This window comes from Takifugu rubripes, chromosome 14, assembly GCF_901000725.2.
Source record: "Takifugu rubripes chromosome 14, fTakRub1.2, whole genome shotgun sequence".
Taxonomy (NCBI): domain Eukaryota; kingdom Metazoa; phylum Chordata; class Actinopteri; order Tetraodontiformes; family Tetraodontidae; genus Takifugu; species Takifugu rubripes.
Window position 1 is genome coordinate 15320648 of NC_042298.1, and position 25000 is coordinate 15345647.

At 50.6% G+C, this 25000-nt stretch overlaps 4 protein-coding genes and 1 long non-coding RNA gene across 8 annotated transcripts in view; 3 read left to right on the plus strand and 2 right to left on the minus strand.

The window, feature by feature from the left end:
• pcdh12 (protocadherin 12) overlaps window positions 1–2809 on the plus strand; it is an 8952-nt gene extending 6143 nt beyond the window's left edge. Inside the window, 3 exon segments of the mRNA XM_029847766.1 lie at window positions 34–185; window positions 1979–2144; window positions 2218–2809. Of these exon segments, the coding sequence (XP_029703626.1) occupies window positions 34–185; window positions 1979–2144; window positions 2218–2221 (322 nt within the window). The 3' untranslated portion in view covers window positions 2222–2809.
• Window positions 2810–4103: 1294 nt separating this feature from the next.
• On the minus strand, window positions 4104–5562 carry LOC101074531 (transmembrane protein 216-like). Its single transcript, XM_003976465.3, has 6 exons — window positions 5464–5562; window positions 5111–5124; window positions 4920–5013; window positions 4724–4816; window positions 4409–4610; window positions 4104–4341 (listed from the first exon to the last, which is right to left on the minus strand). Exons 1-6 carry the CDS (start codon window positions 5471–5473, stop codon window positions 4326–4328), a joined length of 429 nt encoding a protein of 142 aa, XP_003976514.2. The 5' UTR covers window positions 5474–5562; the 3' UTR covers window positions 4104–4325.
• Window positions 5563–5903: 341 nt separating this feature from the next.
• tmed9 (transmembrane p24 trafficking protein 9) lies at window positions 5904–8731 on the plus strand. Its single transcript, XM_003976462.3, has 5 exons — window positions 5904–6097; window positions 6884–6984; window positions 7061–7186; window positions 7319–7465; window positions 7566–8731. The coding sequence occupies exons 1-5, from the start codon at window positions 5950–5952 to the stop codon at window positions 7713–7715; spliced, it is 672 nt and encodes a 223-aa protein (XP_003976511.1). The 5' UTR covers window positions 5904–5949; the 3' UTR covers window positions 7716–8731.
• Window positions 8732–9058: 327 nt separating this feature from the next.
• On the plus strand, window positions 9059–12578 carry b4galt7 (xylosylprotein beta 1,4-galactosyltransferase, polypeptide 7 (galactosyltransferase I)). Of its 3 annotated transcripts, none has more exons than XM_011617406.2 (6): window positions 9059–9569; window positions 10208–10552; window positions 10622–10847; window positions 11025–11108; window positions 11181–11285; window positions 11453–12578. In XM_011617406.2, exons 1-6 carry the CDS (start codon window positions 9517–9519, stop codon window positions 11606–11608), a joined length of 969 nt encoding a protein of 322 aa, XP_011615708.2. In that variant the 5' UTR covers window positions 9059–9516; the 3' UTR covers window positions 11609–12578.
• A 10472-nt stretch (window positions 12579–23050) lies between these two features.
• On the minus strand, window positions 23051–23414 carry LOC115252387 (uncharacterized). 2 transcript variants are annotated; one of them, XR_003890831.1, is made up of 2 exons: window positions 23374–23414; window positions 23051–23278 (listed from the first exon to the last, which is right to left on the minus strand). It is a non-coding gene; the product is annotated as an uncharacterized lncRNA (long non-coding RNA). The 2 variants fall into 2 exon arrangements; XR_003890832.1 differs by having other exon boundaries at window positions 23370–23399.
• Window positions 23415–25000: the final 1586 nt, after the last annotated feature.

Here is a 25000-nt window from a genome sequence, read left to right on the forward strand (position 1 = left end):
CTTGAGTCTGAAGGTTCTGTTGGTCCCGTTCAGGTATGGGGGTCAGGACTGCTCCGACTGGCAGAGCGCCAAGGACAGCGGGCACGGCGAGAGCGAGGCCGGAGACGTGGACTGGGAACCGGGAAGAGAGTCGCCGGTGGATCCTCAGCTGGACGAGGGCCTCAACAACCTGCTCAACACAGCAGGTACCGGAACCAAAGAGCCCAGGAAGCTGGAGGCCATTTGGGATGTTCACTCCTCTCATTGCTGTCCACCTTCTAGCGTTAGCTTGCCCGCTAATGTTGTTGTCGTCAATATAAGTGATGCTAAAGGGACAGCTACTGCTAAGCTAGGCTCCTGTAGCTGCTCTTGACCTTGTTTTTGACTGTGTTGTCCTCAAACCTCCTGCTGAAACCCTCTGAAGACCAAAGTAAGTGACCTCTGACCCCTGCTAGGATATACAGACGGCCCACACAATGGACACATTTACCAGTGTAGAAAACAGGAAGAAAGCAGGAAATAACAGCGCAGCGGCTAATGCTTCCCCATCCTCCCACGTCTTCACTCATCTGGGTTCCTCTAAACGGCTTTAATCTCTGCTACTGATGTTAGCATCAACGCATTAGCACCAGGAGGAGGCTTATCAAAGCAACGCGAATTGGGGGATTAGCATGTGTGGCTGCGTTAGCATGATAATGAGTGGTTATTCAAGTGTTTGTGGGCGACTGCGTCGACGCGCGTTAGCATGTGCTCCTAGCGTAGCATCCTGACCCCTCCTGCTACAAACCTGCAGTGAGTCACATTGTTGAACTGGGAATTCCGCAGTGAAGTTTGTGTTTGTGTGATGTGGGAGTGTGTGTTTGGTGTGTGTGAGGCTTTCTTCCTGGTATTGTGGCGGCCTGAGCCCCGAGGCCATGGGGGGGGTGGGGGGGGGGGGGGGCTGATGATAGAACGAGCTTCACTTTGTGACAGGAGAGAGAGAATAAAGCGAGTGGGAGTATTTTTCACCTTTGAACGATCTCGTCTCACCTGCAGGCGGTAATAGTGTAACACACACCGCCGCGTGTGAGCTAGCGTGCTAATTATCAAGAATGCAGCGTCTTGGATGTCACCTGACGTCACCAACCGGCCTCCAAACCGTCGGCGCCGGCGGGAACCCGACGGAGCCGCTGTCGGTGTGAGACGATTTGTTCTGAACTGCGGAGTCAAAACAATCCGAAGTTACCCGTGTTCGTTTTCGTCTCTGCGGGATCTTCGGGAAAAAAAATAACATTTCCAATGTGGACGAGCTGCTCAGAGTCCGTCTGAACAAAGGGAGGAAGGAGGGTGGGAGGGGCTAACTCTGTGTGTGTGTGTGTGTGTGTGTGTGTGTGTGTGTGTGTGTGTGTGTGTGGTCCCTGTACTTCCTGTTCTCACACAGTCACACTGAAGGACCAGAATCGCCCCCTAGTGGCCGGCTGGAGTTTGGGTCTTTAACTCCGCCCCCTCCGCCAGCAGTTTCCAACCTTTGATTCGAACTGTGGGTCATCACAGGAAGTGAGGTCAGATAAAGGGAGGGTTGAGGCAGCGGCGTTGTTGGCGGTCTGTCACGTCCGCAGCGCACGGACGCCGCGTTGACGGCCGGCTGATAAAAGCGCCGCGTGAGTTCCTGAACTCCTTCCTGGGGAGTTAAAAACGGATCACAGACAAACTCGGGAAGTTCAGTTCTTCCAAAATTCCAAACAGCGAAGACAAAACTGAAATTTTCAATGTCCCGGTGACGTCGTGATTTCAGAAAACTGACAAGTCGTCACAATTCCGTCACAATTCCGTCACAATTCCGTCACAATTCCATCACAATTCCGTCACAATTCCGTCACAATTCCATCAGAATTCCATCAGAATTCCGTCAGAATTCCATCACAATTCTGTCACAATTCCGTCACAATTCCGTCAGAACCCTCCGATCCGTCTCCTTCCCGGACCGAGCGACTCTGTTAACCTCCGTCTGTCCCTGCAGACGATCTCTTCGCAGATGTCGGCGATCCGGCCTGGATGGCCAGGCTGTCGCTCCCGCTCGCCACCGATTACCACGACAACGTCTTCATCCCCAACGGGGCCTCCGTCCCCGGAGGGCGGGTTCCTTCCCCGGGACGTCCTGGACTCCTCGTCCTTCTCCACCTTCGGTAAATATTTGTGAGGAGACGACGGAGAGGGAAGTTTCCAGTTGAACCTGAAGTTCCCTCTCTGTCCCCCCAGGTAAAAGTCCGGACAAGGACGGCCCACTGGGCGGAGCCCTGCTGTCTGAGGTCAGCACCCTCTTTGAAATGCTGATGACGCAGAAGGCCGACGCCCACCCGGGCCCGCCACCGGACGTCCTGTACCGGCTCTCCGCGGCGTACCGTCGCTCGTTGGGCCTGGATGGCAGCGGCACCACGGCTGGAGCCAAGGCAGCAAGGAACTCTGGGAATGCTGAGCAGAGGCCGGCGGTAGCTCCGCCCACAGGGCGACCACAGGGCGGGGCTACGGCTGAGGCTGAACACTGGAAAAGACTGAAGGGGTTTTAGAGGCATTGCGCAATAAAACACATCAACACAAACATGTAAATATGAAAAGTTCGATGAAATATTCCTTCTTATGATCTTGCCGATGATACAGAACGGCAGAAAAGAGCCGAATGTGGAGAAGAAGAGGGGTTTGTTGCCAGGGACGTGGCCCCGGAAGACCACAATCCTGACCTGTTCCTCTCCGGGGGGGCAGGACCGTGCACAAACCCTCTTCAACACGTTATGAAATGCTGATATTAATGTTGGTTTTGTAATCTTTTTCAATTAAACAACAGTTAAAAATCCACGTCTGTGTGTGTGTGTATGTGTGTGTGTGTGCGCGCGCGCGCGTGATTCCATCACCGACCAAGGTTTAATGTTTCCACCTCAGACATGAAAGAACGGTGTTGGCGCCCCCTGGTGTTCACATGGGCGCACTGCAGCTGATTTACAGCTCCCCTTTCGAGTAACAAAAATGTGAAAACATTAGAATGTGAAGGTTTTAGTTACTAATTCACCTTTTTTTGTGTGTGTTGATTGATAACATTACAAAAGTTGGTCAGCTGACCTTTAGGCAGGATAAATGCCGTCAAGAGGAGATTTACTGACCTAACAGTAACAGTTGTGGAGGAATTTGTAATTATTTGCAGTCATGATTTAATGGATCATCATTAAGAAAACAAAGATGTGGATTTAGAGACAGATGACTATAAACCGACCTTAGGACAGATGGATGGATGATGCGGCGCCATCATCGACGCCGTCTACGGAAGCTCGATGGCTGCCAGTGCTAACGGTCTGACACCGCTAACGACTGTTTGTCAGACCCCGCTAACATCTGCTCCTTCTGTCATTAGGACTTTCTTGGACTCATTTGAGTTGATTTCTGTTCTTCCATCTCATTAGCATGAAGGGCGGCGGCTCCGTTAGCGCTCCCATCATGCTTTTCTGCATCTGTTACACTTTGCCGCCTGTTTGTTTGTGTCCTTGTTCTTCCTCCGCGTGCTGCCGTGAACACAAATCTAATTTAGTTGAGCAGAGCTCGTATAAATGTCAGGAGAGACTCTGAAGCTCATAAAACTCTAATTTCATTTTTATTCATGGGGGATAAAAGACTAAATAAAAGCTAAGCAGCGGTCCACCTGAGCAGGCCCCGCCCCCAATGCTCCTGATTGGCTCTTTACACCTGATTTTAAGCCTTAAGGTTCATGTGTAACTTGATCACATATAATTATTGGATGTGTGAACGTGAAAGGTTTTGACAGGAAGTGACGCCACGGCCGCCTCCTCTTCCTCTCCGTGTCTTCCTCTCATCTTCATCACCACGAACATCTGTGATGCTCCTCTTCCTCCAGAGCTGCTGGTGTTGGAGCTTCACTGACACCTGCTGGTCACCTCAGCCAACTGCAGCAGTGTTAAATATCGAAATAAATGCGTACGTTTTAATGTTTAAAATAGGTTTCTCCCAATGTTTAGATCTGTTTATAGTTTTACCCTCTAACAACGTTTACAGCTTCCTTCCTTTTAACATTTCCTCCATTTTAATAGTTTAAATTCCACTTTATTGTCATCTTTTAATAAAGAAGTTTGACACAGAAATTAATGTAAACTCCTTTAATATAAAAACATGAAAATAAAGATTTATTCAAAAGTAAATGTCACTTTTTTATCACCAGGCTTCCGTCTTCACGCCCGCACAGAGCTGACGTCTTCATCTTCATCTTCATCCACCACGATGCTACCGGATCCGCTCCACGTTCCTCATCCAGACGTTCCCGGGTTAAACAGGGAGCACCGGTCGCTCTCCAGCTGATGTTCTCTTCAGTACAGATGTGACCTGGTCAGGAGAGCGGAATGAAGGCGAGCGTGTCCCGATCAGGAGGAACGAATCAGCAGACGCTCACCTTGAAAAGGCCAACAAAGACACGAGCCCCAGCACCAACTCCAGCCCGTAGAAGACGAGCAGGACGGCGGCCAGGATGAACTCGACCCTCAGGACGAAGGTCTGCAGCAGCAGCACGTAGACGGCGAGCGCCACGCACGGAACCAGGAGGAAGAGCGACAGGCAGGAGGCCAGAGAGCGCTCGCACAGGTTCCCCTTCCAACCTGGGCCGGGGCAGAGTGACGCACAAAGGTCGCCCTTATTTAAATACAGAACATCTGAGAGCAGGAATGGCCTCAGATTCATGTTGCTTTAAACACACTGAGGTTGGTCTCACCATAAAAGATCCGAAGAGTCTCCAGTCCGAGAAAGAGCAGCATCAGAACCACATCCAGAACCAGGTTGTCTGATGGATACGGCAGTAAGAGCCCTACGACCCAGCAAGAATTACTTTTTTTAAAAAGATAAATGTGAAAGAAGTGTGTTTTTTCCTGGTTGATGTGGAGGAGAAGGACTTTCTGAGCTGCAGGGACCTTTGTAGATGAAGATCAGAACCTCCACCAGGTAGAAGGCAGCAAAGAACCATTGGTTGAGGTAGAGGAGAACCTGCAGAGGAGTCGATGTAAGCTGGGGGCAGAGTCAAGGAGTCAAGGAGTCAAGGAGTCGAGGAGTCGAGGGACACACGCATTCACACAGGTGTGAGCATCGGGGGGGTGAAGGATACAGCGGTCTGGTTGCCTGCAACAGACACATTTACAGCATAAACTTAGTAGAAATTAGCAGCCGGCTTCCTTTACTTTTTACTGTGGGCGACTCATTTTCGCATTCAACATAATCCCAGTCGAACTCGCGTGCATTCAGCTCTGATCTTATAGTGATACATCATGAAGCGTATATAAAGTTACCGCATCGAAGGAACATAACGACTATTTGCCACGTTTCGTTTCCTGCGGCGTTTTCCTGCCCGTGAAACGGACATTAACCTCGGACACAAGCGCGTCTGTCCCGGAGGTTAATCTTAAAACAAGCACATGTTTGTGGGCATCTTTTATTATGAACAAGGAAGGTTGCGCTCACCGGTCGCCATGTTGGATATCCATGGAAACAGCTTGGAGGGAGGTTCTTCTTCGTGTGCTGACACTAGGGCGGGGTGCTGCCCCCTAAAGGCCGATCGAGTAACATCGCCTTCATTAATATGTAGCAGTTACTATAGTTATGAGAATAAGAATTGTATAGAAACTGTGTGTGTTATGCATCTCTAGTCCCTCAGCCTCCGTTAATACAACAGCCCCACCAATCCCTTACTTTTATTGCTTATACACTTTTTCTTAGATACTTTGATCTGATGTTGATCCAAAGGCGTTTCCTGATTGTTTCTCCTATATGAAACAAGTGTTCTTTTGAATTCTTTTGCTAGATACCTTTGGGATAGACGAGGCAAGGACTAAAAACTACAAGTACCAGCACCCCTATACGGCTCTCTGATTGGTCAGAGCGACGCGATGGTTTACGTGGCACTGCTGTTTCTGCGCAGGCGCAGTCGAGCGATCTCCCGGTAGGAAGATGGTGCCACTCAGGATGCGGTCGTGCTTGTCGTCGGTTTTGCTTCTGAATGTTTTCTATAGCGCTGTCTCTTCGCTGTACTTCCACATCGGAGAAACCGAGAAGAAATGCTTCATCGAGGAGATTCCGGACGAAACGATGATCATCGGTGAGTGTCTGGACACGGAGCTGGCCACCGGCTAATGCTAACGGCTAACTCTTTAACTTCATCCAGTTGGCCAATCACACAGATTTAGTTTGTTTTACAGAAGCTTCTTACAGCACATGTGCGGCTTTTGTTATCACCGGAATAAAACATGAACCAGAAACTGGTGGCTCAGTTATGGTTTGTTTTTAAACCCATTAGTTGGAATGACATTACGTCTCGGCGTATATTACATTAGTGTAGCACGTGTGTTTTCTCAAGTCGGGTTTGCATGTAAGATGTTGAAGAAAAATCCCAATAGGCATACATCCGGTAATTTTATGCATTTGTTTTGTAGATTTCATTTGTGACACTGCAAACACCTGTTCAATTAAGTATCACCAGGAAGTGATGTCATTACTTCCGGTTTAAAGAACAGGTGGAGTCTTGGCTGCTGAGATTTACATAAACATATTTAGCTTAAGAAATATTAATATTTTCATCTGCATGTAGAAGAAGGCCATATTTGAAGCAGTTAGACTAAAGATACACACATATATAAAGAGCCTTCACACGTGACCTAACGTATAGGACATGAATGAGGACGTATACAACTGTTGGATGGCTGGTTTGTGTTCAACCACTCTTGTACACACTTTAGTACATTTGATTTTTGACTGTGAATTTTCAGTTTTTACACGTCTGCATTAAACAGGAAGTGATGTTCAAGGACTGAGGTATCTTGAGGTGGGACTGTGGAATCTGCTGCTTTCTCCCATTCGTTCCCATTCTGCTCGTGTGTTTGTTCAGGCAACTATCGGACTCAGCTATATGACAAACAGAAAGAGGAATACCTTCCAGCCACCCAGGGTCTGGGGATGTTTGTGGAGGTCAAAGATCCTGATGAAAAGGTAAAGGTTCTCTCATAAACGACGTCTTCGCCGTTAACGTCAGCCAGAGTTTAAAGTGCGTGACTGTCGCCTGCAGGTGATTCTGTCTCGACAGTACGGTTCAGAGGGACGTTTCACCTTCACCTCTCACACACCCGGAGAACATCAGATCTGTCTGCACTCCAACTCCTCCAAGTTCTCCCTGTTTGCAGGAGGAATGTTGGTGAGGAGGAGCAATGCCATGAACCAATAGTAACATTTAGAAGCTCGTTTAAAGTCTGACAGTGTCTTTGTGAGGCTGCTGTCTGACGGGAAATCTGATGTGATGGTGTTAATGTCTTAATTCATGTTGCAGAGAGTTCACCTGGACATCCAGGTCGGTGAACATGCCAACAACTACGCTGAGATCGCCGCCAAAGACAAGCTGACGGAGCTGCAGCTCAGGGTGAGGCAGCTGGTGGAGCAGGTGGACCAGATCCAGAAGGAGCAGAACTACCAGAGGGTCAGTATCACCGTCCCGGGTCAGATCAGAAGCCCGGGTCTCAGAGGGAAGACGACGATGATCAGCATGTTCTCCTCGTGTGTGTGTCTTGTCTCTTCAGTACCGGGAGGAGCGTTTCCGGCAGACCAGCGAGAGCACGAACCAGCGAGTCCTCTGGTGGTCCATCGTTCAGACCATCATCCTGGTGGCCATCGGAATCTGGCAGATGAGACACCTCAAGAGCTTCTTTGAGGCCAAAAAGCTGGTGTAAAGTTACTCTGTGTGTGTGTGTGTGTGTGTGTGTGTGTGTGTGTGTGTGTGTGTGTGTGTGTGTGTGTGTGTGTGTGTGTGTGTGTGTGTGTGTGTGTGTGTGCTGAAGATGCAGTACTGGGAGTGGGATGATCATCGGTGGTCACTGCTGTTGGAGCCTGAAATGATGCAGAAAATCACACTCGTTCGATTCAACTTATTGTCTTTTAGGTTTGTTTTTCCCTCCTACTGTCAAAGTCTACGAGAGATTTTACAGTTTATTGTTCCACAAGGTGAAGCCAGCGGCTCTGGGACGGCTGAAATAAAGCAGTTTGCTTGTTCTTGTTACTGCACGTGTGAGAATCTTTGTTGATGTAATTCTGGGGGTCGTCGACCTTAAAGGCGGCGGCGGCCTCGGCACCACGTCGCCGTTGGACCCTCTGCAGGAGGCAGAGCTGCAGTTTCAGGTTTACATCCAACCAAACATGCAAACACCTGACCTGTCCATCATTTTATGTACCGTTCTACAAGATGAAATAAGTAATAATGTAAGAATAAACAGACATTCGAGCCAATATCGGTGTGGTAAATGTTGGGAAAAGCTGCAGTGTGGAGGTTGTTTTTGTTCTTTAGCAGGTCAGTGGGGTTTGTGCTGCAGCCAGCCACCAGGGGGAGACTCTGAAACCTTTCACAAGCTTTTTATTTGTTGGGGGGGAGATGATTTGAGTTGGACTGCATGAAAAACTACTGTATAACCCAAAACAAAGGTCTCAGGTTTGATTTTAAAGTCCCACCTAAACTCACCTCCACTCGCTGTGGAGTCGACCTGAACCTCCTCACACACGAGTGGCACTTCAGCTTTTATTTTTGAGTTGGGATGTTCATAAGTTTTTGTCAACTTGGTTAAATAAAGTTTTGTCACATTTTTAACATCGTTATTCTTCCCCAGGGTGATTTTATAACGTTTATAAAGTCATGTCAGACACACTCAACTATTTGCTGTAAAAAAAAAAAGTTGATTAAATAAAGATGAGGTTTCTGAGGATTTAAAACGAAATGTGTGATGAGATTTTCTCAGTTTGATTCAGTCAGATTTGCTGCTGTTAATGAAACTTTTTGAAAACTGCCAGAAATGCCGATGGCTTTAATTTGTTTCCTGTGTAAATTAATGACAATAATATTCAAACTGGCTTCCTAATGTTGACCAGAGTCATTTTCATATTATGGAAAATATAGAAAAAGTAAGAAATTTTCTATAAATTGTAGAAGACCAAACTAAAATCATGATCAGTGAATTTCTTTGTTAATGTAATTTAACAGACTAATATCGTAAGAGGAACCTTTGTCATTGTTTCCACCCGGACCCTTTAGCGTGTCGAACAGCGACGCCGCGTCCTGTTTGTGCTGCTTCTATTTAGGCTCAAATCGCGTCAAATATTACCGGTGTGATTCCACATCGAGAATTTTTAAATTCTATTTACCGAATTTTAAGGTTGATTGTCGCTTCGTTTCCGCTCACTGACACAAAAAATGGAGTCGAGATGAAAGTTGTTGAACCCGGAGCAGCGGACTGCGTGAACCGCTACATGCTACGTGTACAGTCGCGGTGAGCTGCCATTCATGCGGGTCGCGGACAGCCGCTCGGAACCAGACGATCCGGTTTAACTCACCTATTTACGCCTTAAGCGTCCATCACCGTTGGGGGCTGTCGAGCAAGCTAAAGCTAAAGCGGCTAGCATGGAGGAGCGTCCGGGCTCCGTCAACATAAAGTGATGAGACCGATCGAAAAGCGAGATCTAATGAACCTGTGATCATCAGCAAAGATGATGTATCCATCGAGAAGAAAGCCGGTGCTCTACTTTAAGGAGGAGAGGAGGTGAGAGAATGAAACTTCTGTCCGCTATACTCACAAAAACCAAACGCCTTTTCACCATTTGGATGGTTTTTTCCCCCTGTTGGGTCGTTTTTAAAGAAGCGACATCTGAGAAGTGAGTAGATGTGACTGGCGAGGTTCTCCGGCTGGTTCTCAGCCCTTCAGAGGGGGTTCGGCTGCTTGGGAAGATTCCAAATATCTAAATATCATTCTAGACGTTTTTGCTTTAATTACTTGATCAAAGCAGCAAGAGGGGGGGGGGGGGGGGGGGGCACCGCTGCATTAGAGTCTGGGAGCCTCAAAGTCCCAGTTCACACGCTACCGTGACCTCCAGAATAAAACCAGAACCACCATCGTTTCCTCTGGACCAGCAGCTGGCGGGAAGCTTTTAGCATCGCCCGAGCTAACTTAGCCCCCTCCTCCAGCGGCTAAGCTAGGCTCATTAGGCTCATTCCCGCCCCGGGCCGGTTCCCTTTGGACCGAGCTGTTGCTTTGGCCCTTTTTTTAGCTCCAGCGACATTAACCTGATGACATCACCACAGCAGAGTCTCGCGTGCACGCTTTTCCTCATTATTTATGCGTTGACGTGAAAGTGTGTCTGGGCCAAGACGCGATCACGTGACCGAGGCGTGTCCTTCCAGGTTCCTGTCCCCCAGGTGCACCATCTACAAGCTCTTCATCGTCTGCACGGTCCTGCTGCTCGTCTCTCTGCTCTGGCTTCAGCTCAGCTGCTCGGGAGACATGACCTCATCAGCGGAGGACCGCCCCCAGCTCCGCCCCCAGCAGCGCCCGCCGCCGTGCCAGGCCGAGGCTCAGGCGTCCGCCGCGGACGACCCCTCCTGGGGTCCTCACAAGCTGGCCGTGATCGTCCCCTTCAGAGAGCGCTTCGAGGAGCTGCTCGTCTTCGTCCCCTTCATGCACGGCTTCCTAAGCAAGAAGAAGATCCGCCACAAGATCCTGGTCATCAACCAGGTGGACCGCTACAGGTGAGGCCGGGTCCCTCCTGGAACCGCCGGGCTGAACGCAACCACTCCCTGTCCTCTCCGTTCCCCCAGATTCAACCGAGCGTCTCTGATTAACGTGGGTCACCTGGAGAGCGGGAACGACACCGACTACCTGGCGATGCACGACGTGGACCTGCTGCCCCTGAACGACGCCCTGGACTACGGCTTCCCTGAGGAGGGGCCGTTCCACGTGGCCTCGCCGGAGCTCCACCCCCTTTACCATTACAAGACGTACGTGGGAGGGATCCTGCTGCTCACCAAGAAGCACTACGACATGGTATTGTTGTTGTTATTGTTGTTGTTGCTGCTGCTGATGCAGTACATGTTTGCCACCAGTAGGTGGCAGCAAGGCGGCGCGAGCTAGAATTGAGGGGTTGAGATGCATGAAAGCAAAAGTTGGGACACTTCCTGATGTTTTACTGGTTTTAGTTTCGAACATTCGCTTCTGTTCCAGTGCAATGGGATGTCCAACCGCTTCTGGGGGTGGGGCCGCGAGGACGACGAGTTCTACCGGAGGCTGAAGAAAGCCCAGCTCCAGGTGAGGGTTCTGCTCCCAGCGGCCCGGATGTCCCCCTGCACATTGTCACTGTGTTGTTTTTGGTTCCTTTAGTTGTTCAGACCGAGCGGAATTACCACAGGTTACAAAACCTTCCTCCACATACACGACCCGGCCTGGAGGAAGAGGGACCAGAAGAGGGTCGCGGCCCAGAAACAGGTACTGACCCGAGTCCCCCTTAGAAGTGAGGCTCAACCGTCCTGAGGAGCAGAAATGGCTTTTGTCTGCTTTGATCTTTGCTTTTATCCCTTTAAAATAAATTCAGTCCCTCCTCCTGGTCCCTGCTCCACTCACTGGTTCCTGGTCTCTGGTTCTGGTCCCTGTAGGAGCAGTTCAAGGTGGACCCCGAGGGCGGCCTGTCTAACCTGCGTTATGAGGTGGAGAGCCGACAGGAAGTGGTGATCGGGGGGGCTCCCTGCACGGTCATCAACACCCGACTGGGCTGTGACCAGAACCAGACCCCCTGGTGTATGCTGGGGTAGGGGAGTCCTGGTGGACCTCTGACAGGTGACCCGGGGCCTCAGGTGTCGGGCTGGAGACGATGACACGAGATCACCTGACCGGCCGCAGCGCCGCTCATTGGCTGTTTCCTGCTGCTTTTATTTTGATAGACTGGGCTGGAAATGACATCATCGGTGTGGCTCTGGGGTCCGGATCAAGTTTTCTTTTGTTTCTGCTGTCGAAGCGTCGCTCACACTGGGGGAACCAGAACTTTCTCTGTTTGTAGAACTTTCTTTTAGAACCTGGAGAAACGTCCCGTTTTTCCACATCTTGTTGCTTTTTTTCCTCCCCGCTCGAAACGCACGATTCACCAAAGAAAGTCTCGACTCCTGATGGGATTCAGATTTGATCCAGTAATTCTCCAGTAAACTGAGCCGAACCAGAACCGGACCTCAGGATCAGATGATCCACGTTTCCTCTGATCCCACAATTTAAAACTCACATCTCATCTCGAATTCTTCACAAACATTATTTAAGGTGTACGGTGCCCCATCGAGGCTTTACGCTTTATTCCGCCTCGCCGTTGCCGTGGCGACGCCTCCTCTCATCAGTGCGTTTAGGAGGTTTCTCCTGTTTTAGCAGCAGTTTTGGGGCGTTCGCCTCATTTCAAATCACCTCTGAGAAGCTTCTAAAGCAAAGTGACTTTTTACCGTCACTTTTTTAACCAGTATTATTTTCTAAAGGCCGATTTTGGTTCGATGGTCGACCACGTGACTTCCCGTCAGCCTCGACTGCCACGGTCAGAACTTTGACTCTTATTTTGGTAGGATTGTCTTTCCTCTCTGCTGGTACTGTGCGGATCGGCCTCCAGGGGGCGCTGCGCCATCGCAGGTCATGACGGGATATTGTCGACCTGATTTCTATTTTAATTTTGGACATTGTGTATTTGTACAATAGTGGATATTTATAAAATAAAATAAAAACACGGCGTTTTCCCTGTTTTTATGCTCTGCTGCCCACAGAAGTCATATTTCACTCTCGGTTGGAAAAACAGGAAGTTGTGTTTCTGGTGACGCCTAATTATCAGCTAATTGTGTTATTCTTTATCTTAACGCAGCTGTTGGCAAAACTGTGACAGAAGAAATGATCCAACTGGAGCTGAAATCACAACTGCCTGTTGTCACGTAAAATCAAGCAAATCCTCCTGAGAGGCGCTAATTAATTCCTAAAATGTCTCCTCCAACAGAAAAAGCTGAAAATCTGCCTCTCCGAATTTTAGGTCGCGTGTAGTCAAATAAAAGCCAATTAAATAAGTCAAATAAAAGCCTGGAGGTCGGAATGAGGCTCCGTCCGGTGGCGCTGCTCCTCTGGCGGACACCAGGGGGCAGTAGCGCGCTTCCGCCCGGATTTGGGCTCTTTCCTGACCCTCGGGTCAACGTTTAACTACAGTAGATGTGCGAAAGTGTTGCGTGTGTGTGTGCGCGCGCGCGTCCGTGCGCGTGTCCAGGAGCTTTCAGCGGCAGCCAGTGACGGTGTGACAGACGAATGAGCGTCTGACCATCTGTAGGTGGACTGCTGCCCGCACGCGCGCGCGCACGCACGCGCACACATGCTTAAGCAAGGAGCAGCAGATGGAGGATGCATCTTTATGTTAAAGGATAAATTATACTGATGTGTTCTTATCTGACGACTAATTTCTTTTGGGAATTTTCATTAATTACTTCATTAATGAATTACGTTTGGAGCTCGAAAGTGGGCGTGGCCAGACGGAGAGCAACTAACCAGCGGCGGAGCGCATCCACGCGCGCGCAGCTGTTCCTGGCGGACGTGAGACCGCGTGCACGTGTCTTTGCTCCGCAGGTATTTCAATTTTTTTAATGGTTCACGTTGGTGTTGCGGCTCCTGGCCGCTGGGGGGCGCTGCGATGCCATTCCAGCAGAAACCGGATGAACGGGTGAGTTCACGCTGTCACACCTGCACAGGTAGAGTCGCGGCCCTGAGCATCAGCTCCGCTTGTGTCCTTCTCGGCTCTGTTTACTTTATTGCTGCGTCTTTACGAGTGTGAAGGTGGTTATAAGGTGTGACAGTGTGTCATTACCCCCCCCACCCCCCCCCCCCCCCCCCCCCGGCGGCCCGGCGCTGGTCTCTGGCATTTTTGTCATAGCTGGTGTGCAGGTGAAAACACGCCGCTGCTGCTGCTAATGTTCCCCTCCTGCAGCAATTTGTCCTCCCAGCGGCTCGTAAATAACTGATGAGCAGCAGCGGCTTTTATCACGTTTCTGAGCCGACGCTGATTTATGGCGCCTGTCTCCCGTTTATACACGATCACAGTAGCAGCTCAGATTTATGGACGCGGCGTCGGTCGGTCGGTAGCAGCGACTGTTCAGAACCAGCCAGAACCAGCAAGAACCAGCCAAAACCAGCCAGAATCAGCCAGAATCAGCCAAAACCAGCCAGAACCAGTAAGAATCAGCCAGAACCAGCCAAAACCAGCCAGAATCAGCCAGAACCAGTAAGAATCAGCCAGAACCAGCCAAAACCAGCCAGAATCAGCCAGAACCAGTAAGAATCAGCCAGAACCAGCCAAAACCAGCCAGAACCAGCCAAAACCAGCCAGAATCAGCCAAAACCAACCAGAACCAGCCAAAACCAGCCAGAATCAGCCAAAACCAGCCAGAATCAGCCAAAACCAGCCAGAATCAGCCAAAACCAGCCAGAATCAGCCAGAACCAGCCAAAACCAGCCAGAATCAGCCAAAACCAACCAGAACCAGCCAAAACCAGCCAGAATCAGCCAAAACCAACCAGAATCAGCCAGAACCAGTAAGAATCAGCCAAAACCAGCCAAAACCAGCCAGAATCAGCCAAAACCAGCTAGAATCAACCAGAATCAGCAAGAATCAGCCAAAACCAGCCAAAACCAGCCAGAACCAGCCAAAACAAGCTAGAATCAGCCAAAACCAGCCAGAATCAGCCAAAACCAGCCAGAATCAGCCAAAACCAGCCAAAACCAGCCAGAATCAGCCAAAACCAGCCAGAATCAGCCAAAACCAGCCAAAACCAGCCAAAACCAGCTAGAATCAACCAGAATCAGCAAGAATCAGCCGGAATCGTCTTGTTTCAGGGAGGTCGGCGTCAGCGCTGGAGCTGGGCCAGCAGGAACCGTCCTGGTTCCGGTCCCCCCCCCCCCTCCCGTTGTCTCACAGGTCGCCGTCCTTCGCCGAAGAATCGCAACCTCGACATCAGGCCAACAAAGGCGCCGAGGAGGCGACGACAGGAAGTGGCAGCGAGGCCGCGGACAGACGAGAGCCGAACCCGTCGGAAGCGTTTCTGTCAGCCGGCGGGAATGTCGGGCACCGTCGGCTGACCCGGGAAACTCCAACAAACTCCAACAAACTCCAACAAACTCCAGAAAACTCCAGAAAACTAGCCGGAGTTTCCTGATCCTCCGGCCGTTGCTGCGTCTTCTCCTGGACACGCGTCCTTGGCCTCTTTGATGCTAACCCGCTAGCTGTTGTATCCCGTCGTCGTAGCAACGGCGCTGCTGATGGAACCCATGACGACCGTTGAATGTTCCTCCGGTTGAAAACGTCTGTCGTTGTTTCTTTAGACGTCCCGAAGTTTCGTCTCCTGACGTGATCATGAAGTGAAACCTCGCCTCCGGGCGGGTGTTTATGGAGGCGGCCCCCGTCCCGGCGCCGTGGCGCCGTCACCCCCAGTCGGCGTAAATGACCTGGAAGTGAAGCGTGTTGATGATGTGGCTGCAGACGTGTCCACAGACGTCGGAGCGGCGGAGAATCTTCACACCGACGAAAAATAAATCAAATCTTCTCTTTTTCAAGTTTTCCGAGGAAGCCCGAAGAGTCGGCAGAAGTCCGGAGGCCCCAGAGGTCCAAACCTGAACACTGGTGCCGGAACGGATCCACTGGATCGACCCGTGTGGAGGAGGAGGAGACTGGATCACAACATGGAGGACCCAACAAGCAGGGACGAGCAGGGAAGCAATTAGCCGCTAATTGTGTCAATTGGGGAGCTGTTAGCATCAGTTAGGGGCAGGAGAGACTCCTGCAGGAAGAGCCTGGGGGCCACACACACACACACACACACGCACACACACACACACACACACACACAGATAAAGGGATTGTCAACACCCAGGCTCACCTGAGACCCCCCCCTCCCCCCCCAGGTGTGGGCTCATCAGAGCCGAACGCTGACAGGTCAGATCAGCTTCCAGACCAAAGCAAACGATCGCCGATCGTCTCAAAGCTCAGACCTGATCGTGTGATCAAGGCTTGAGTCATTGATAAGGGGCGGAGCCACAGCATCAATATCAGCTCTTTAATATCATAAAGTCGTTTGAACCCAAACTGGATCCAAACCACAACAATATAAACTCTGACCACCCGGAGTTTTGGTTTTATTGGAATGTTAGAATTTCTTCAACAAATATCCGTTTTTCCAAATGTTAAAGAGCAAAAAGTTGAGGTCTGTGATTGGCTGACAGCCGTGGGGGGGGGTGGGGACTTTGGAGACATAATTTGGAGTTAAGTTTAATCGGCACTTTGTTTCCACTTCCTGTCCTCGTCCTCTGTTAACCGTCACCGTCTGGACCTCCTCATTAAAGCCGTAAATCTCAGGTGTTCTGTGTCGTCTAGACCTCCTGTCTGACGCTTGGCTCCGCCCACAACCACCTGGGGGAGGCCGTTGCATGGCTACATAGCTGGTGATAAATTGCTATGGAAACCACAGGTGTCTCAGGTGGTCTGAATCAGATAGGAGCCCCTCCCCTTAAAACACACACACACATTTTGTACTTCCATCTTTGTGAGGACTTTAACAGACATATTCCATCCCCCAGACCCCCCCCCCCCCAGCTTGACCCCTGACCCCAACCTTAACATAAACCCAACTCTAACCTGGACCTTCAAACCAAGTCTGAACCCTCAAACACACCTGTGGACTCCAAAATGTCCCCACTTTGCTAGGTAAATGTGTAGCCTCGTAGCTTTGGTCACCCACAGGACGAGTTAGAATAAAAGAAATTAAACCGGCGGCGCCTCCGGGCGGGTGTTTATGGAGGCGGCCCCCGTCCCGGCGCCGTGGCGCCGTCACCCCCAGTCGGCGTAAATGACCTGGAAGTGAAGCGTGTTGATGATGTGGCTGCAGACGTGTCCACAGACGTCGGAGCGGCGGAGAATCTTCACACCGACGAAAAATAAATCAAATCTTCTCTTTTTCAAGTTTTCCGAGGAAGCCCGAAGAGTCGGCAGAAGTCCGGAGGCCCCAGAGGTCCAAACCTGAACACTGGTGCCGGAACGGATCCACTGGATCGACCCGTGTGGAGGAGGAGGAGACTGGATCACAACATGGAGGACCCAACAAGCAGGGACGAGCAGGGAAGCAATTAGCCGCTAATTGTGTCAATTGGGGAGCTGTTAGCATCAGTTAGGGGCAGGAGAGACTCCTGCAGGAAGAGCCTGGGGGCCACACACACACACACACACACACGCACACACACACACACACACACACACACACACACACACACACACACACACACACCAATAGCTAACAGACCTCAAAGGTCAACCCAGAGAAACGCTATGGAAGTTTTACTAAAATCCCTGGCTAAGAGACAGCAACTGCTATGGCTAAAGCCAGTTAGCATTCACCACAACTAGCTAGCAGCCGGTCCTGTCTGTTAACCTGGGCCGTCTTCTGCTACAGACATCACTGACAGCTAGCAAACAGCAGCCACGGCTAACATTTCTCACGTGTTTGCCCACGTTCACCAATGTCTACAAACAGCCGTCACCACAAAAGCAAAGAGTTCACCTGCACCAAAACCAACAAGCATACGTGACAGCCATGCTAACGCGCCACAGGTGAGAGGGGAGGCCACCACCTCCGGGCGGAAATATTGATATCTGGGCTGTGAGGGAATGATGGTGAGTCAGGCTGCGGCCTCAGCAGGCTGGCGTGTTGCCTCAGTGTGACTGTAGATCTTCATACCTGTCCGGGATAATAACAGGTGTTTAACAGGCCGATGAGTTGATGAGGGCGCTGGGGAAGTTCTGGAATTTGGAAGTGTAAACTGGTCGTGACACGCTGCCATAAATTACCCTCGAAACATCCATTAAAAGTCAACCGACACAAATGCTCGCTGATCGTCTCTAAACATACCTGAGTGACAGCGGCGTGTTGGGTTTGGCACCGGGAGACGTGAGAAACAGGCGAGGCGGCGAGGCGGCGAGTCAGAAGTGACGCAGGTGAGGGACGGCGGGACGCGGCGGGGCGCGACCCGATGACCTTAAGTGACCCAAATCTGCTCCAAAATAGGTGTAAAGGTGGTTGGATGAAGGTGTGAGAATATAGCAACGTTAGCATTGGGATATTTTTAGCTAGTTGGGATTCCAATTTCGGCTCGTTGCTGCTGACGTTAGCATCCGCGTGTGTATTAGCATGTGAAAGTCACGAATGCGGTATGTAGCCGCTGACATCACGCGCCTCGAGCGTCCCCCCCGTGGGGCTGGATATCATTGGGGAGGGGGCGTGGCCTCTGGCACGCCAGCTATTTTCACTTTGTCACATCTTTAACAAACAGGTGAGAGAAGAAGTTTGTGTTATTACAACCGCACAATCTGTGAGAAGATGTTTGAAATTGAAGGTAGTCTTTTAAAAAATCATAAAATTCGTCCTTATTAAGTTTATATCATCTGGAAATGATCAATCAGCTCATTTTTTTAAAGCTTTTGTGACATTAGTAAATATTAATTTCATAATGGTCGTTAGCATCAAAGCAGACGTTTTCATTTTTTTGGAAATCAAAACACAACAGATTTAATGAGCGGCATGTGTGTGTGTGTGTAAGTGTGTGTGTGTCTGTGTGTGTGTGTCTGTGTGTGTGAGTGTGTGTGTGAGCGTATCACAGATGGCAAGCGACTTGATACCTTCCGTAACTCAAGAGGTGTCTAAGAGAACAAAGAGCGTGTGTGAGTGTGTGTGTGTGTGTGTGTGCGTGTGTGTGTGTGTGTGTGTGTGTGTGTGTGTGTGTGTGTGTGCGTGCGTGCGTGTGTGCGTGTGTGTGTGCGTGAGCACGCACTTGGCCGTTGGAGGTGAGTGGAGCTAATCCGGAGTTAAATGATCTGGCACTTTACAAAACGACACGACAATTACACAGATAATTATACTAAGACTTCACAAGGAGACCACAGGTCCCTGACACACACGCACACACACACGCACACACACACACGCACACTCACACAATCTGGCCTTACTGTATGTGCTCAGTAGCACGAGGCAACATGAGGGTGTGTTTGAAGTGTTTCCATCGTGGTTTTGGCCATGTGGGGGCAGCAGAAACGTGACTCTGAATTCACTGAATTAGCCGCACAAGGGAAACAATGTAGACAGCTGACAACACACACACACGCACACACACACACACACACACAGAGCACGAGTGTGTGTGTGTGTGAGAGAGAGAGAGAGAGAGTTTCAGTCAACATCTCGAGAAATCACACACACAAACACACACACACACACAAACACACACACACACATACACCAAGTTACTTTGACAGTGTTCTCCAGTACACAATTTTACACTGATCATTTTTAGCAAACGCATTAATCACACCAAACCCTGTGGTGTGTGTGTGTGTGTGTGTGTGTGTGTGTGTGTGTGTGTGTGTGTGTGTGTGTGTGTGTGTGTGTGTGTGTGTGATTTCTCGTCTCACGCTGTGAGATCCGGAGGCGTCGCCATCACCCTCACGAACATGTTGTGGCGACATATTTGGGCGGCGCGGCGGCCATTGTTGTCTCTGCTGGGCGGGGCTCTCGCGCTCACGCTCACGCTCACGCTCGCGCTCACGCTCACGCTCACGTGCGCGTTGTTTGTTGGAGGTTATTTGCAGGATGGATCCTGTCTAATGCGACATATGCTGATGCCAACGCTCAGACCGCAGGAGGGCCGCCGGCGTGAAGCAGCACGCCGCCGGTGGAGGCGAGCGTGTTGTTGGTCGCAGTCGTGGTCGTCTGACCTTTGACCCCGTCAGAAGGACGACGCCCACCTACATTTCTGCAGCTAGCTAGCGTCGCTGTTGGGTGTTTCAGTCCATATCGGAAGAGGTTTTTGGTGCTAACAACGTTGACCTCGTTAGCTCAGGTCTCGTTAGCTCATCTTTCAGGGATGACATCGTTTCCCATCATGCCTCAGTGATTCCAGCAACACCAACCAGAACCACCTTCAACTGTGTGTCACACACGTTAAGCTGACCGTTAGATTCCTGCTAATTAGCCTCGCTGCTGCCTTTAATTTATGCAGCTTAGCACAAAACCGCCGTCTGCTGCGCTGCATCTTCTCACCACGCCAACGTGCCAGCTCCTCCTCCTCACTCTTCCTCCCAGTTCACCCTCCCACCGGCCCTCCAATTAAATCTGATTGTTTTAATTCTGATTAACTCGAACTCAGGAAGTGCTCCTCGCTGTGTCCAGCAGCCGACGCAGTGCATCATGGGATATTTGGACGACTCCTTGATCAGCCTTTCAGCCACTTTTTAATTACGACCGAGAGACTGTAGAGCGTGAAGTGCGTCCCGGCTGGACCAGTAGGGGGCGCTAATGAACAATAATTAGTGCACCACAAACGAGGATTAAAAAACAAGAGATAATCACGTATTTGTAAATTTAGGGAAGTCGCTCCGGTGTGACGACGCTAACGCGGATCAGGTTCAGCAGCTAACCGTGCTAACGATGCTAACGCCGCGAGCCACCGTATCTAATCCTGAAACAATAACGGAGAATTCGGGGGCTTTTACCCAGAAAAGTTGTAATAAAATGGTCGTTTTGCTCGTAACGCCGTCACGTCTTTGTCGCTCCACCATTTTTCCATGCAGGGGGCGGAGCTCTTTCCCTCTGTAATGACGTTATGAGAGGAAAAGCCTCATGCCGCTGGGAACCTGCTAATCCCACTTTGTTCTGGGTGGATTACCCCCCCGCCCCCCCTCCTGGATGCTGATCCCTTTTGGTGTAGCGGCGACACAATGGGGGCCGGCCCACCTCTTGTTCCCTAAACACCTCTCTGGTTGGCTGGGTCACGACTGGGGGGCGCGCGCTCTATTATCCTGCCCTCAATTAGCAGAAAAGGCTTGTGTTGATCACTTCCTGTACGGAGGCGAGCGAACATTCCTCTGGAGCGCAGCCACGCGGGTCAGCGATGAGGTTAGCGACCAGCGCCCGTTTCTGCCCGTTAGCAAAAACGTCTAAGACAGAATCGTGGTTCCGACTGACAGCGGATTCACGACTGGTTAGCATTTCCTACCTGCGTTTAGTGTTAAACAGTCGGGGCTTTGATCTCTTTGATCGGTCTCTTTTATATTTATTCTCTGTTCCACTTCCTGTCCGGTTCTGTCTGAACCGGTCTTTCAGACCCAGGGTGGTGGTGGAGGGTGGATCCGTTCCAGAGACCACCGCCATCTCCTGGAACCTCCGCCGAGGCTCTTTCATGCCGCGTCTGTTAGGCCCCGCCCCCTCCCCCGGGCTGCTTGTCTTCCCTGAAAGGCCGGGCTAGCGGCGCGCTAATGAGCGTTTCTTCCCAGAAGCCTCTGCTCACGAGGATCCGCCTACTTTCGCTCCTTCAGCAGTTTTGGGCGCGCTGGTCATGTGACGCTCTCTCGGGCCCCCGTGGGCTCGGTTGGATGAGCAGTCGTCGTCTTCTTCTTCTCTTCGGAGACACTTTCGTGTCACGTGTGTCGTCAGGGCGACAGGCTCCGCCCTCCGTGCCAAGAAAACCAACTCTGACAGATGGCGGCTCGCTTTAAAACCCATCCCTGGCACCCCGAGGCGCCGCCGAGCCGCGGCGGTCCAGTCCCAGTCGCGGGAAGCAGATGCATGTAAATATGCTGAGGACAGGGATCCGGACTGCGGGTCTGATCCCAGAGGTCCTCCTGGGACACCGGTTCGGATCCCTGTCTAACAAGGACCACAGCTCTGTTCCCAGAGGACGGGCGGGTCCAGGGTTCTGATCACAGAGGCCTGATGGAGGTCCAGGTTCAGATTCCAACATGGTTCCTCTAATGTTTCAGCGGGTCAGATCCACTTCCTGCTCGACCCGTTCAGGAATCGACCGGGAATCGGGTGGATCCCAACTTTGGATCCGCGAGGTTTGAGATCAAAGCTTTTATTGATCAAAGAGGACCCAGCACAGGTGACACACCAGAACAGGTACCGGGAGGAACCGGAGAACCTTCGACTTTCCGAGGAGTTTTTGTCGTCTCCTCTGACGACTTCATCACGTCTTCCTGTCGTCTTTCTTTACCTCCCACCTCCTCTTTCCCCTCGTTAACACCTGCAGCGCTGCAGGGCTGATCTGTCGTCCAGCACACACACACACACACACACACACACACACACTGTCACACACACACACACACACAGTCACACACACACTGTCACACACACACACACACACTCACTCACACACACACCTGCAGGAAGTGAAGATCACCTCGAGTGTTTTCCCGAAGGACTAAACCTCTTCAAAGATTTGTCTCCGCCTCCATCAACAGGTGACTTTTACACCTCTGCATCAAACAGACTTTCGCTTTAAATAAAGACAAAAGTTTCGTTTCAGGTTGGACAGAAGCAGCAAACACACCTGAGGGACGGGTCGGACCATCAGTTACCAGTATTCACCTCAAAAGAAAGAACTGAGACGCTTGGAAAATCTCACTCACACACACACTCACACACACACACACACACAGACACCACACACACACACACACGCGCACACACAGCAGGCCCCCGTTACAACACCCACCTGTCCCCCCTCCCCACTGAGCAGCTGAGGTGTCAAAGCTAAACAAGGTGAGGATGAGGAGGAGGGAGGCGGTGATGAAGATGAAGGGGGTCGTGGGCAGACGTTTTAAAGCGCATCTATTTGCTTTGATCTTTTCTTCCTGTTGGAAGAAATCATGTAGCACGTAGGGTTCTCTAGCATGCTAACTGCACGCTCCTAAACGAGCGCTTTTGTAGCGCTCAAGCTACGATGTCCTGCTGAGATGGACAAACGCCTGTTTGTCCCCCCTAAAAGTGTCCCGAAGCATAAACATCCGTCTTTGATGTCCTCACAGATGTTTAAATCCAGATTAGCCCAATTAGTTGCTCTGTAGCCGTGTTAGCAGATGGTTATTAGCTGATTGGGACTTCTAGCGTAGCCGTGCTGCTAACACGCGCATGCTACCCACGCTGTCAAAGAGAAATGCTAGTAGCATCTCATGCTGCTAATCGTGTTTGTTTTGTCATCTACAACGTGGTTGGACAATTAGCTATTAGCATCCAACAGTTCTGGAAGCTGGGGGGAGGGGGGGGGCATGTCAAGTCACGCAGGTTTAAAGGTCCACCGTTATTATGAAAATTACGGTGATGCTAAAAATCCTGCCAGGAATTCCCGCCCACATTAGCGTTGATGAGACGAGTGAATCCAAGTTTTATTTTAAAGGAAAAACATCCAAATATTAGCCGTCAACGTCTAAAACCCTCGCAAAGGAACGTCGGCTGGCTTCACTCGGATCTTTCTCGCCGTTTCTGCGTGGCTAAAACAGAATCTGGCGTTTTCCCGGCGCCTCGGCGAGCTGTGTTAGCGCTCTTTCAGCGGTCGCAGTCGTGGCCTTCAGAACAGTCTGCTGCTTTAGGAAACACTGACTCATATGTTCAGAAGTTGACATGATAAATGATTAGCATCACGATAAAAACACTTGGTACCGATCCCAAACAGGCGGCGTTGGCTGCAGACCTACTCTCTCTCTCTCTCTCTCTCTCTCTCGCTCTCTCTCTCTCTCTCTCTCGCTCTCTCTCTCTCTCTCTCGCTCTGTGAAAGTGACAAGTTGATTGGCTGCTAGCAACTTTCCGCGTTAGCCCACGCGTTAGCCTCCGCGCTCTTCTTGTCCTGCAGTTTCTTTAACACTCGACGCGCCGCCGGGTAAATGTGCAGCAATATTTGATTACAAGAACCACAGATTGTCGTCAACAAAGCCCCGAGAACGGTGCCGATAATAATTGCGTGCTTGTGGAACCTGCGGCGTTGGCGGGGCAACGGGGTAGACAGGTAGAGCGGCAACACCTCGCGCGCTAACGCCATCATCGTTAACCACGAGGTCGTCTGCCGGCACAGCAGCGCCTGAGCAGATGTGATAATGAGGTAAAGTGTGCTAACGTGAGCATTTAACGCCGGTCTTTGATGTGCAGGACATTCACATCAAAGCCCCTTGAGCGCCCCCAGGTGGCCGGCTGCAGCGCACTGGCTCCGCCCACATCGTACTGGCTCCGCCCACATAGTCTCGTAGCTAAACTCGGAACTTGCTTTTGTTTTTGCAAGAAGTTCTCTTAATTTCTCCTCAAGATCAAAGGATCTGAGTGTTTACCTGATTGTTTATCAATGTAAACAGACATCTAAAGCTGGCTGCTTATACAGGAAGTGGACAGCGGAGGTGACGTAACGCGTCGCTTTGATTCCTTCAGTTGTTCCGGCAGTTCGCTAAACTAAAGATGATCGAAAACCGATTAAACGGTTGATCAAAAAACGCGATCAAAGAGCTCGTGGCTGATATCAGTCGCCGCGAAGCAGCCTTGAGTTTGGTCGTTAATTGTGTTCCACCTGATTCGGTTCCTCGTCTCTTCTTCCTCACCTCTTGCTATTTTTATCCTCTTCCTCCGCACTCTCACCCCTCATCTCTCTCACTCCGTCCCATCTTTTCATCCTCGGCACATTTTAATCCCTTATTTGTTTCTTTCCCTCTTCGCTGTTCATCTGTCCTTTTCATGCTTTCACAGACACTCCGTGCGTGTACACGCACGGCTCAGTGCAGACGTGCTCAAAATTAGACTCTGCCGTTTCGTCGGGATTGGCTCCGTGTCCTCGTGCAACGGAGAAAATCGAATTGCGGAAGCAAACACGTTCTCTCCCTCGACACGAGATTTAATTGGGTGAATAATTCGTGTGTAACCAAAGGTGGCTAATCGTACAAGTTTGTTAACCTCGTGTAAAGTACGGTTATTTATTGTGCTCGTTGCCTTCTTCTTCTGCGTCCATTTTAACGCCGATTAAGTCGTAAATTAGCTAATTTCCACTCGCAAACGTGGGCGTCTCAGCCAGATACGGAGAGCACCGATATTAGTCGAACTAACACTTTTACATGGTCCGGTTACAGTGGGATTAAGGTAATAATTCGGTTTTTTTCCACAAATGTCACGTAGGTGGAGCTCGTGTCTGTCTGCGAGGCCACGCCCCCTCACGGTCCACAGGTATAGCTGGGAAACCTCAGGGCTTTACCTGCGGATCGGTGATTCTTCTGCTATGACACACTGTAAAGCTTTTCTTAAATCCATAATAACATGATTACTTTACAAGATCATACCGGACCCACA

What these genes read in the sequence shown, in the direction of transcription:
- LOC101074531 (XM_003976465.3), bottom strand. An exon ending in TCTGATCTTCATCTACAAAG is followed by an intron (nt 4,817 to 4,919) that starts GTCCCTGCAGCT and finishes GCTGGGTCGTAG; the next exon opens with GGCTCTTACTGCCGTATCCA. An exon ending in GACTCTTCGGATCTTTTATG is followed by an intron (nt 4,611 to 4,723) that starts GTGAGACCAACC and finishes GCCCCGGCCCAG; the next exon opens with GTTGGAAGGGGAACCTGTGC.
- tmed9 (XM_003976462.3), top strand. Translation starts at nt 5,950, where the DNA reads ATGGTGCCACTCAGGATGCGGTCGTGCTTGTCGTCGGTTTTGCTTCTG. An exon ending in GGACGAAACGATGATCATCG is followed by an intron (nt 6,098 to 6,883) that starts GTGAGTGTCTGG and finishes GTGTTTGTTCAG; the next exon opens with GCAACTATCGGACTCAGCTA. An exon ending in TCAAAGATCCTGATGAAAAG is followed by an intron (nt 6,985 to 7,060) that starts GTAAAGGTTCTC and finishes TGTCGCCTGCAG; the next exon opens with GTGATTCTGTCTCGACAGTA.
- b4galt7 (XM_029846848.1), top strand. Translation starts at nt 9,235, where the DNA reads ATGAAAGTTGTTGAACCCGGAGCAGCGGACTGCGTGAACCGCTACATG. An exon ending in AACCAGGTGGACCGCTACAG is followed by an intron (nt 10,553 to 10,621) that starts GTGAGGCCGGGT and finishes CCGTTCCCCCAG; the next exon opens with ATTCAACCGAGCGTCTCTGA. An exon ending in GGGTCGCGGCCCAGAAACAG is followed by an intron (nt 11,286 to 11,452) that starts GTACTGACCCGA and finishes TGGTCCCTGTAG; the next exon opens with GAGCAGTTCAAGGTGGACCC.